Raw genomic sequence first — 12714 nt, 5'->3', positions numbered from 1 at the left:
TATGTGCACATCCTTGCTGCATCAATTACAGAGCAATGATTCAACTTCATGAATAGCAATCAGTACACCTAAAACACAAATTTTATAAGAGATTCTATTGAGAACCCTCCCCCTGATATATGTCACAGTCATTTATAGCTTACAGCCGCATATGTTGCTGCCATTTATTCTACCCTCTTTGACAACAGGCATGATACTGGTGATCTTTGCCAATAGAGTCACGGTTCCCAACCTTCTTGGCCCCAGGGTCTGTTTTCAAGGAAGACAATTTTTCCATGGGGGGGGGAGGTGGTTTTGGGATGATTCAAGCACATTACATTTTTTGTGCACTTTATTTCCATTATTATTACACTGTAATATATAATGAAATAATTATACAGCTCATCTTAGGTTGGGGACCCCAGCAATAGAGAATTCGTAACAGCATGAGTTAGATGCTGGGATTATTATGACTGAAGGAAAATTAGGATAAGATAAAAATTGTGAGTATATTAATTAGCATGAAAAGGTAAATGTACAAAGGGGAAAAAAAAGGCTGAAGTTTACACACATGGTAATATGGACTCACAATGTCAAAAGAATAACTTGGTGTCATTATAACTTGATATAATCCATGATGGCAATAGGAAATTTTAATATATCATCTCAATAATTGAAAATGAGAATAATATGTCATTATACAAGTTGTTAAAAAATAGTTAAGAAACTATTTTTAGGAAACACAGAAACCTTGGTAGCCAAAAAGAAAATACATATTGTTTTTAATCACATAAAATAAAACATAATTAAAAATGAACTGAGGCATTACACTCAGCTGTGAATAACACAAAACACTAAAAATTTCCTGATAACAGGAAGGTGCTTATTCTCATATAAAAGTTCTCAGTGAGACTAGTCACTGCACAGTGCAGCAGAATAAGCTCCCATCCAGTTGGTTTTGATGGCAGCATTGCAGCTGTCATGCTGATTCAACAACACAGTCACTACCAGGAGGAACAAATGTCTTTGCAATACAAATTACCACTTACCAATTCAATCAACAGACTAGGAGAGCTGAGCATGAGAGGATATTCCCACCCATGACAGTCTGAATTAGCTCTCTGGTAAAGACATTATAATGCTGGAAGAAAAACCAACTGCAGATTGCCTTTTTTTTTTTTTAAGTCTTTAAAGAATTTTTGTTCTCTTCATTTAATTCTCCTCAATTTCCTTTCTACCACTGATGGATCTTCAATGTGGAACTTCTAGGGAGATCTCTGGAAACCTACACATAGAAGAAAATGAAAGTGAAGTGATTTTGAGGATACTCTTGATTGGTAAGCCAACGATTCATAAAAACAGGTTTGAAGCAGGGGTCCACACAGCCCATATGAATCTGGCTGTCACCCTGTATGTGCCGCTAAAAAGCAACTAATGCCTTCTTCGTTTCTGTCTTTGAAATCTCATGCAAGATAGGTTATTGGTGAATTTTATCATGGAATCATCCAACTCCAACTCTGGATTTTATTGTCGTAGTGCAGGTCTCTCTTCTGAATTCAAAAGTCAATTATTATCTCAGAGTCTTTCTCCACTCTACTTTTGTGTTTGATAAGAACTGACACAACCGAATGCTGTCCCGGTTCTACACATTATGGTATTTCTCTCATATATTAGTAGTATGAGTTCTTTCATGTCTTTGACAGGAACTAGGGTGAAAGAAGGCTTTCCCACATTCCTTACATTCATAGGGTTTCTGTCCTGTGTGAATTTTTTCATGTATTTGAAGGGACTTGGCAGACCTGAAGGCATTACCACATTGCTCACATTTATAGGGTTTCTCTCCAGTATGGGTCCTTTCATGTCTATGAAATGACCTAACAGAATGGAGTATTTTGCCACATTGCCTACACTCGTAGGATTTCCCTCCAGTGTGAATTCTTTTATGTATTTGAAAGGAGGTGGAACTGATGACTTTACCGCATTGTTTACATTCACAGTGTTTCTCACTAGTGTGAGTCCTTTTATGATAAAGAAAGGAACTGTCATAATGGAAGGCTTTCCCACACTGTTTACATTCATAGGGCTTCTCACCAGTGTGAGTCCTTTCATGTATTCGAATGCCTTTGGCAGACCTGAAGGCTTTACCACAATGTTTACATTCATAGGGTTTCTCTCCAGTGTGAATTCTTTCATGTATTTGAAAGGAAGTGGAAGAAGTGAAGGTTTTACCACATTGCTTACATTCATAGGGTTTCTCTCCAGTGTGAATCCTTTCATGTCTACGAAAGGAGCGGACACAATGGAAGGCATTCCCACATTGCTTACATTCATAGGGCTTCTCTCCAGTGTGAGTCCTTTCATGTATTCTAATAAACTTGCCAGACCTGAAGGCTTTACCACAGTGCTTACATTCATAGGGTTTCTCACCAGTGTGAATTCTTTCATGATATCGCAAGGAAGTGGAAGAACTTAAGGCTTTACCGCATTGCTTACATTCATAGGGTTTTTCTCCAGTGTGACTTCTTTCATGTCTTTGAAGTGAACCAGGAGAATAAAAGGCTTTCCCACATATCTTACATTCATGAGGTCTGTCTCCACTGTGCATTCTCATGTGCCACTGAATGCTCCTCCGCTGAGCAAATGCTTTCCCACACTGCTCACATTCATAAGGTTTTTCTCCAGTGTGCGTCCTTTCATGTATAAGCATGGAACTGAAATGAATGAATGCTTTCCCACACTCCTTACATTCATATGTCTTCTCTCCGGTGTGATTTATTTCATGTGTTCTAACAGAACCGGGGGTACGGAAAGCTTTACCACATTGTTTACATTTATATGGTTTCTCTCCAGTGTGAATTCTTTCATGTTTACGATATAAACTGCGAAACGCAAATGCTTTTCCACAAAGCATACATTTATGAGGTCCATCTCCACTGTGCAGTACCATGTGATTTCGAAAGCCTGTGAGAGAAATGAAGGTTTTTCCACATTCCTTACAATCATAGAGTTTCTTTCCAGTGGAGGACCTTTCATGTGTTCCAAAGGAGTGCCGATAACTGAAGGCTTTCTCACGCTGCTTATGTGTATATGGCTTTTGTCTACATTCCTTATACTCAGATAGGTTGTGTGCAATGTTAGCTTTCGTGGGCGTAAAAAAAGATGAATGACCAATGGAGACTTTTTCATACACATTACTTTCACATGGTTTTACTCCAGAAGGAGTTTTCTTGTTGAGCATATGATCTGGAATCTGACTGAAGGTTTCTCCACACCGACTACCTTCTTTACATTCTAAGAGTGTCTTTCCAATAAGATTTCTGTAGAAAATGAGAAGCATATTGTTAAGAGTTCATTTATAAATGATTTTCTATTTATTAATTGTATTATACTTGCTTGCACTTTTAACATTCTCAAGGAAAGAGGAGGCTTTCTATCCTGTATGAATTGTTCCAACATGAGTGGACCACATGCTCTGCAAGATGAATAATTCATACCAATTTTAAAAACATAATAATTGTATAGAATTTCTTAATACTATCTCCCATAAACTATTTCACAAACATCGGTATGAAATTTAAGTATACATTTCAAGAGAAAATTTTCTAACAATAAATTAATTTGATGCTGAGCACATGGTTTGTTTTGTTTTGCTTTTTTAAACATTTGTTTACATTCTAAGATTCTCTGTAGAGACACTGCTTAGTCTTGTGAGTACAAATTACCTTAGATTTCTCCGGGAATTTTTACTGTGGTCTTCAAAGCTCTGGTCTATCCATTCTTTTCCTAAAATACAGACCCAGAAATATAGCCCTTAATTGTTACAATTATTAAATAATATTAGATTCTATGGTCATAGTACACTGAGCCCATGCCTGATTTATTCACCAAAGTATGACCTGTCCATATTCCAAATCACTGAACAGCACTTGTAAGTAAGAAACATTTGTTCTCTAATTCACTGAGTGAAGGAATGTTGTCACCCTTACCTATAGTGGCCAGGTTCTTAAAGGTTTCCCCCATCACTTCTCTATAGAGATTCTTCTGGCATGGTTCCAGCAAAGCCCACTCCTCCAGGGTGAAGTTCACAGCTACATCCTCAAAGGTCACTGAGTCCTGAAACATTCCAAAAGTGTTGAGGAGAATGGGTGAGATTCGTAGCTTTGGGAACCTATGCTCTATTTTGTAGAAGTTCACATGCTTCTGTGGACTCCCAACATTTCTTTCTTTCTTTATTTTTTGAGACAGAGTCTCACTCTGTTGCCCAGGCTAAAGTGAGTGCCATGGCATCAGCCTAGCTCACAGCAACCTCAAACTCCTGGGCTCAAGCAATCCTCCTGACTCAGCCTCCTGAATAGCTGGGACTACAGGCATGCACCACCATGCCCGGCTAATTTTTTTGTATATATATTTTTAGTTGGTCAATTAATTTCTTTCTGTTTATAGTAGAGACAAGGGTCTCGCTCTTGCTCAGGCTGGTTTCGAACTCCTGACCTCCAGCAATCCGCCCACCTCAGCCTCCCAGAGTGCCAGGATTACAAGCATGAGCCATCGCGCCTGGCCGACTCCCAACATTTATTCCATGCTTGGTCATCAGACTGTTACTCTGTGTCCACACTCACTTCCTCCCACACAGCAGTTACAATGCTAGAATGGAACACTCGGTAAAGCAACAGAACAGAAAAATGTCCCTTCATGATGAATCCAGGGAGAAAGATGTGTTGCCTGGGTCACCACTATTATCTCCCTCTAAAGTGGATCTGTAGCATCTGTAATATCAAAGTCCTACCCTTTAGTGTGGAGAAAAAAGTTAGCACTAGCAATCCTGAGACATTGCATCCTTGAAAATGTTCATTAACAAAATTTAGCATTTTGATGGTTTTTAGATGGGACCTTACAAGCCTAACTAATAAGAGAGTTATAATTTAGTGAAACAGAAACCCATGAACAGAAACTTTTATGGGAAACAGTACTGAGATAGGAAAATCTAAATTATAATTGATGTATAGCTGAAAGATGAATGGGGGCAATGTTGAGAGGCACAAACTCCAGGGAGTCTGGTCATAAGAAAAAAGCAAGTATGATTTATAAAAATTAAAAAATGTTTGGGCAGGGTGTGGTGGCTCACATCACATTGGGAGGCCAAGGTGGGAGATTGCTTGAGGCCAGGAGTTCAAAACCAGCCTGGAAACAATCAGACCCCATATCTACAAAAAATTTTAAAAGCTAGTTGGGCGGGGCTGTTGGTATCTGTGATCCCAGCTACTTGGGGGGCTAAGGCATAAGGATGCTTGAGGCCAGGAATTTGAGGCTGCAGTGAGAATGATGACACTATTGCACTTCTAGGTCACGGCAAAACCCTGTCTCAAAAAAAGAAAAAAATTAATGTTTGTGTATCAGAGGGCATTAACAACAAAGAATATAGGCAATACATGAAACTGGAGAAAATACTGGCAAATCATGTGGCAAGGTCAAAAGCTCCTAAGTCTCACCTACAAAAAAAAATAATTCAAACACCCCAAATAAAAAGTTTTGGTGAGTTTAGGACCCATGTCATTGTTTAATGGAATATAGAATGGCTCAGCCCCTATGGAAAAAAGAGTATGGTAGGTTCCTCAAACATTAATAATTATCATGTATTCCAGCAAGCCATGTCCCAGAAAATTTATATTCAATTTAAACGAACTAAAAGCAAAATCTGAAAGAAAGATATTTAAAAACCATTGTTGACAACAGCCAAGAAGTGGATCAACGCAAGTGTCCACTGATGGAAGAATGAATAAACAAATATTTCATATATGCAATGAGAAATTATTGAGTCTTACAAAATGACATCCTGGTCCATGCTACAACATGCATGAAACTTCAGGATGGAATGCTAACTGCAAAAGCCACTGACAAAAAGAAAAATACAATATCATTCATCTTACATAAGTTGCGTAAAGTCATTAAACTCAAAAATGGAAGTGGAATGGTACTTGCCAGTGGCTGAGAGGAAGGGGAAATGGGATGTGGTGTTCAATGGGTATAAAATTTGAGCATTACAAGATGAAAAATTTCTGGAGATTGGTCACACAACAAAATGAGTATACTTAACACTATTCAACTAATTGCACAATTAAGAATACTTAACTCGTATTAGCTTAGACTAAATTTTCATGTGCCACCATGTCCGGCTAATTTTTTCTATATATTTTTTTTAGTAGGCCAGTTAACTTCTATTTTTAGTAGAGACAGGGTCTTGCTCTTGCTCAGGCTGGTCTCAAACCCTTGAGCTCAAATAATCTGTCTGCCTCAGCCTCCCAGAGTGCTAGTGCTAGGATTACAGGCGTGAGCCACTGTACCCAGCCAAGCAAGGTTTTAAATGCAACACCACAAACAAGATCTATGAAGGAAAAAATTGAAAATTTAGCCTTCATTTAAATTAAGGCTTTATTTTGCAAAAGACAGTTATAATAGAATGAAAGACAGGCTGAAGACTGGGACAAAATATTTGCAAAACATCTATCTGATAAAGGCCTGCTACCCATAATGTACAAAGAACTCCTAATCCTCAAGAAGAAAACAACCACTTAAAATATAAACAAGGCCAAGGGCAGTGGCTCATGCCTGTAATCCTAGCACTTTGGGAGGCTGAGGAAGCAGATCCTTTGAGACCAGCCTGAGTAACATAGTGGTACTCTATATCTATAAAAAAAATGAAGAAAAAAAAATAGCAGGCATGGTGACCCCCTTGGAGTCCTAGATACACAAGAAGCTTAAAAAAAAAGAAGAAGAACAACCTTAGGTGGGAGGATTGCTTAAGCCCAGGTTGCAGTGTCCTACAATCAGGCCATTCCGCTCTAGACTGGGTGACAGTGTGAGACCCTATATCTTAAAACAAACAAAAACCCCCAAAACTATTGTAATTTTATTAAACTTATTTCCCTAAAGTCCCTAAAAGGGTTATGTAAAAATGATAATACAAAAAGTATACATTGGAAGACATCAATGTATAATGAAATAAATGAAAAGATGTCATATGTCCTTAGAAAGGAGACTGAATATCCTCATGATATAACCTCTCTGAAATGCATCTAGTGTTGTAGCAAATTCCATGAAATTCAAACCAGGTTTGTTTGTTTTTCATTGAAATTAGGAAACTACTTGAGGTGGAGTACACCTGTAGTCCTAGCTATAATACTTGGGAGGCGGCTGGGCATGCCTGTAATCCTAGCACTCTGGGAGGCCGAGGCTGGTGGATTGCTCGAGGCCAGGAGTTCAAAACCACACTGAGCAAGAGCGAGACCTCGTCTCTACTATAAATAGAAAGAAATTAATTGGACAACTAATATATATAGAAAAAAATCAGCCGGGCATGGTGGTGCATGCCTGTAGTCCCAGCCACTCTGGAGGCTGAAGCAATAGGATTGCTTGAGCCCAGGAGTTTGAGGTTGCTATGAGCTAGGCTGACACCATGGCACTCACTCTAGCCTGGGCAACAAAGTGAGACTGTGTCTCAAAAAAAAAAAAAAAAAAAAATACTTGGGAGGTTGAGGTGAGAGGATCTCATGAGGCCAGTTATAGGCAAATTTTATGAATTCAAAGTAGGGAATGTTTTCTTATCTAAGACAATAAAGAAGGCACCAATGAAAAGAATGATGAATTCAATTTTATTAAAATAAGAAGAGTCCATCAAAAGGAAGAATAGAATGAAAAGATAAACCACAACCTGAAAGAAAATATTTGCTGACTCTAGGAATGAAAAAGAAATAGCGTTCGGGGTATGTTAAAAAAAAAAAAAAAGCGCCGGGCGGGGTGGCTCACGCCTGTAATCCTAGCTCTCTGGGAGGCTGAGGCGGGCGAATTACTCAAGGTCAGGAGTTCGAAACCAGCCTGAGCAAGAGTGAGACCCCGTCTCTACTATAAATAGAAAGAAATTAATTGGCCAACTAATATATATACAAAAAATTAGCCGGGCATGGTGGCGTATGCCTGTAGTCCCAGCTACTTGGGAGGCTGAGGCAGCAGGATTGCTTGAGCCAGGAGTTTGAGGTTGCTGTGAGCTAGGCTGATGCCATGGCACTCACTCTAGCCTGGGCAACAAAGCGAGACTCTGTCTCAAAAAAAAAAAAAGCAATAAACCTACAAATGAGTAAATTGTGAGAAAATGACTGAAAATTATTTTGCAAAAGATGCATAATCACATATGAAAAATGCTCAACCAATGGCAACCAGCAATAAATATTCACAAAGAGATTCTATTCAACACTAAATGGTGGAAAAGGAATGAGTTAGATAATTTCAAGTGTTGATAAATCAGAAGAATGAACACACATGCATGAAAGGTGAGATGGTTAATTCAGACACACACTTTATCAGCATTTCCTAGTAAACTGGAATTTATCCATCTACAACCCAGCAATTTTTTCCCCAATGGGTAAGAAATTCATGTTGCAAAAACAAGAATGGGGGCAAAACATTGGAGGCAAAAACAAGAATGATATTTTCAACAAGATCAAAAAATAAACTGAAACAACCCAAGTCCCATAAGCAGTGTATAGCATCAGTAAACTAGGTGACCCATGAATTCAAAGCTGCATGTTTGCAACAAACAAATACAAGAAAACCAGAAATAGACTGTATCGGCATAATATTAACAGCATATAAATGGTAATATTAAGTCACTGAAAACTCAAAAGAGGCAAAACTCTACATCTTGATTAAGAGATAATAAAGCTATACAGAATAAATTGAGGTATGATAAAGCTATAAAGAATAACAAAACAAATCACAATTTTGGTCACAATTTTGGCACCTCTGGGTGCCAAAGGGAGGTAAGATCAGGGAGGCACACCAGAACTGCCCATGGTCTATTGAATTCCCTGGATGGTGTGTACCTGGGTATTTGTGTTCTTACTATTTCCACTTAGCATCAAACAATTTATTGTAAGAATTCTGTCTGGTGTGATCAGACCTGATCACACAATCCACTCAGGTTCCAACCAAGTGAATAAAATTACTGCACACAAATCTTGAAAGAAAATTCTCAAATCCTTGGGTACAGAACAAATAGATGGCAGCAAAGGAAACCAAAGGGAAGCAGCTCAGGCAGGCAGGCTGCATCACCCCCAGTTCACAAGGGACCCCACACTCCCATAGGTCAGCACATTCCCATGCTTAGGACCCACCCTGACCCTGCAGATGGAGCCCAGGGTGGCTCACTCCAAGGCAGTATGGGAGGGAAACCTGAGCAGCCAGAAAACTAAATTCCATGGGAAAAAATACAAATTATAACTAATTAAACTCTAGTACCTCAGAATCCAGCCTTGCATGCAAAATGTTGTAATCCTGTTACCTTTTATTGGCTTTTGCCTACATAAGCAAGAATTTCACTTTTAACTTTGGAGCACTGAGCTCATTCTTCTGGAGACTGTGTTTTCCCAAATGGCCATACCCAAGTTTTTGCTTGAATAAAATCTTTAAAACTGGATTCTGGCTGGGCGTGGTGGTTCACACCAGTAATCCTAGCACTTTGGAAGGCAGAGGTGGGAGGATGGCTTGAAGCCAGGAGTTTGATACCAGCCCAAGCAAGGATGAGACCCTGTCTCTACAAAAAGTAGAAAAATTAGCCAGGTGTGGTGGGGTGCACCTGTAGTCCCAGCTACTCAGGAGGCTGAGGCAAGAGGATCGCTTGAGTACAGGAGTTTGAGGTTGCAGTGAGCTAGGATGACACCATTGCACTCTAGCCCAGGCAACAAAACAAGACTCTGTCTCAATTTTAAAAAATAAATAACTGGATTCTGATCCTTTTGCTAATTTCAGAGTGACAAGTCCAAATAAGGCCACTACATCACTGTCACCAATCAAGTATTTAATCTGGGTTGGCTACTCATACACCTCATAAAAACATTTCCTTCAACCTGTAAACTAAAAATAAATCCTGAAGCCCCCAATTGACTGAACAGATTCCCCTGTTGGCCAAAAGTTCCCGAGGAAAACCTTAACACTGAGTTCCCAGCCCTGATGGGAAGAGAGGTCGGACACTCCTTGTTAGACCATCTCCTTTTCAGAGTTTATATGCAATTGACCAACATTAATGTTAAAACAAATCTTAACACTAACAAAATCAGAGTGTGTGTGGCAATAATTTAACAAATTGAAAACAAGACCTAAGGCCATGCAAGTCAAGGGTTAAGTCAGCTTTACAAGCCATAAAACCTAGTTAAACAGGGTTTTTTTGTTGTTGTATTTTGGGTTTGTGGGCATGGTATCACATGACAGTTAATAGACTCCCTTATTCTAACTTAAGCATTCCTTCCTTCTGATTTTCAGACAAAGCTTAACACTCTCAATCTATTGTCAACAAAAGAATCCCCAAACTCACCTATAGTTTGTAAATCCCCGCTTCCAGATGTCCCTCTTTTGGGGGCCACACCAATATATACTGTCCATGTATTGATTTGATTTTACCTGCACTTTCTGTCCTCCTGAAATGTATCAAAACAAACTGCCTCGTTCGAGACTTCTTAGGTTTCTGCCCCTCATTTTCTGCAGAGAATCAACCTATTTAGAGAGTTTTGCTTTTTCCCGTTAACCACAAGGCCTCAATTTAGTTTTTAAGAGGAGAAAGAAGGGATTGGGGACCCCACAGACCGCAGCTTCGCCCCCACCCCCTGCACACAGAGTCGGGACCCTCCCCCACGACCCTCCTGCCGTCACCGCACAATCTGGGGACGCGCGGGGCTCCCAGAGAGGGCGCCGGGCCGGGGTCGCCGCGCAGGGACCTGACAGGACGCCCGGGGGCACGACTGCCGGCCCGGCCCCACCCCGCTGGCCGGAGGGACCGAGGGCCGAGCTGCGCCAGCGGTGACTCGAGTCCGCAGACTCCGGAGCGGACCTTGGGGTGGCCCGAGTCCCGCCACAGCCGGTTCCAGCCGGTTCCAACCAGCCCTGCTCCCGGTTTGGGGACGCCCGGCCCCGGACACTCACCATTTCCCGGCCTCCAGGTGTCCCAGCGTCCTCTCTACGGCTCCCGCGACCACTGCAGGCCACAGCGCAGGTGGCGGCGCGACAAGAAGCAGTGGCGGAGGCACCTGGGGACTCCCGGAGAGGCGAACCCACACCTGAAGTGCTGCAAAGCAACCCACCGGGCAGTGCAGAGAGGTTAAAGGTCACCTCCTAGTCCCCCTCCCGTTTGAATGTACTGTTCACGGGGCCCCGCCCCGCCGCCCCTGATTGGATAGCGTTCCCGGCCCCGCCCCCTCCGTCTTGACAGACAGGTGAAGCGCCGGGGAACTGGAACCTGCGGAGACTGACTGACAGGTCGTAGCCACAGCCCCTCGGAGGCACAGCTCCCGCCCTGCGCCCTGCGCCCTGCGCCCTGGATATTCGCAATGCCGCGGAACTTTCTGCACAGCGGTAGAAGGGGTATTGTCGCCTCCTCCTCGCCCGACGGGCTGCCTGTTCCTGCTTCTTCCTCCTAGAAGTGCTCACAAGTGTGTGCAAGGAGCTCCAGACTCTCCTGTCGCAAGCAGGAGGGGGCCCAGAGCACGCCGGACGGGAACAGTCCGGAGGGCCCGCGTTCTCCTGGGGTCGGGGGCGTGGGATGAGGCCTGGCCGAGGCTCCCCCCTTCCCTCCGGCCCCTCCTCACAGAGAGGAAACGCGAAACTCTCAGGCCCAGTCAGCTTCCGACCTAAATTCCCTGTCAAAGTCATCAACCCTTTCTCCGGGAGAAACCCCAAACAAGTCTTTCTCTGACTCTGACCTCACAGATAATCTTCATATTGGAAATTATTGAAATCACAGCCTGACCGCAGCGGCCCTACGCGTGCCGCCCCCAAAACACTGTCAAGAAACGGACCGGGCACCACCACCTCGGAAAGCGCGAACCCCGCCACCGCATGTGCACGTGGGCCGGGGACGCAGTGGCACGGCGGGCCGGAGCTTGCGGAGCCAGACGCGGGTGGGGAGCAAGGGACGGCCAGATGGCGGCCTGGGCCCCGCAGCAGAACTGGCTCCGTGGGCCGGGACCCCGGGAGGGGGAAGTCGGGGGATCCGAACAGGTCGCGCGGCGAGTCTGGAGCTCTGCGTGGAGCCGGGGTGGGGGAGGAAAGGGGCGATGGCTCTGCTGGGGCCCGGGGCGTGGGGATTTGCTGCTGTTGCCAGAAGAAGCGGCGCCGGGAGGAGGAAGTGGGGTTGGAGTTTGGCGCGCAGCCAAGAGAGTGTGTGTGGGGGGGAGCTCAGGTGATCCTCCTGCATCAGCCTCCTGAGTAGCTGGGACTACAGGTGCAAGCCACTGTGCCCAGCCTCCACTTTTTTAAATTTTCTTTTAGCATGTTTCATTTCCTTTCCAGTTTAAAAGCATATATTTAATATTCCATCTTTATTGTTTTCATTGAGAAAAGGTCTTGCTCTGTCACCCAGGCTAGAGTGCAGTGGTGTCATCATAGAGTCTGAACAACCCTTCAACGACCAGTCTTAAGATTTGCAACAGCAATGTTATCTATCGAATCACAAGTCCTGGGATTTATGACAGCAAATGTTATCTGTAGAAGTAGTGGGAAGGAGTCACTAATCTTGCACCTGTCACAAAGGATAGTGCCATTAAGTCATGACCAAAAACAGCAGCAAGGGAGTTAGGGAACAATGGCTGGTTAACTTCTAGCTATACCTATACTTTTATAAAAATCAGACTTTGATTACTACTTATACCTTGTGGCTCTGTATTATTTTCATAGGGATGGTTCCAATATTGC

The 12714-nt window shown here is 42.7% G+C and overlaps 1 protein-coding gene across 2 annotated transcripts; it reads right to left on the bottom strand.

The window, feature by feature from the left end:
• Window positions 1-744: 744 nt before the first annotated feature.
• LOC105885425 (uncharacterized) lies at window positions 745-11168 on the bottom strand. Of its 2 annotated transcripts, XM_012790339.3 has the most exons (4): window positions 10948-11168; window positions 3966-4092; window positions 3702-3762; window positions 745-3296 (listed from the first exon to the last, which is right to left on the bottom strand). In XM_012790339.3, the coding sequence occupies exons 1-4, from the start codon at window positions 10948-10950 to the stop codon at window positions 1643-1645; spliced, it is 1845 nt and encodes a 614-aa protein (XP_012645793.2). In that variant the 5' UTR covers window positions 10951-11168; the 3' UTR covers window positions 745-1642. The 2 variants fall into 2 exon arrangements, with proteins under 2 accessions (XP_012645793.2, XP_075854423.1); XM_075998308.1 differs by lacking the exons at window positions 3702-3762; window positions 10948-11168 and having other exon boundaries at window positions 3966-4050.
• Between the last annotated feature and the right edge of the window lie 1546 nt (window positions 11169-12714).

Source organism: Microcebus murinus, chromosome 27, assembly GCF_040939455.1.
Source record: "Microcebus murinus isolate Inina chromosome 27, M.murinus_Inina_mat1.0, whole genome shotgun sequence".
Lineage (NCBI taxonomy): Eukaryota > Metazoa > Chordata > Mammalia > Primates > Cheirogaleidae > Microcebus > Microcebus murinus.
The sequence above is the reverse complement of the archived record's forward strand: the minus strand, read 5'-3'. Positions and strand labels throughout refer to the sequence as shown.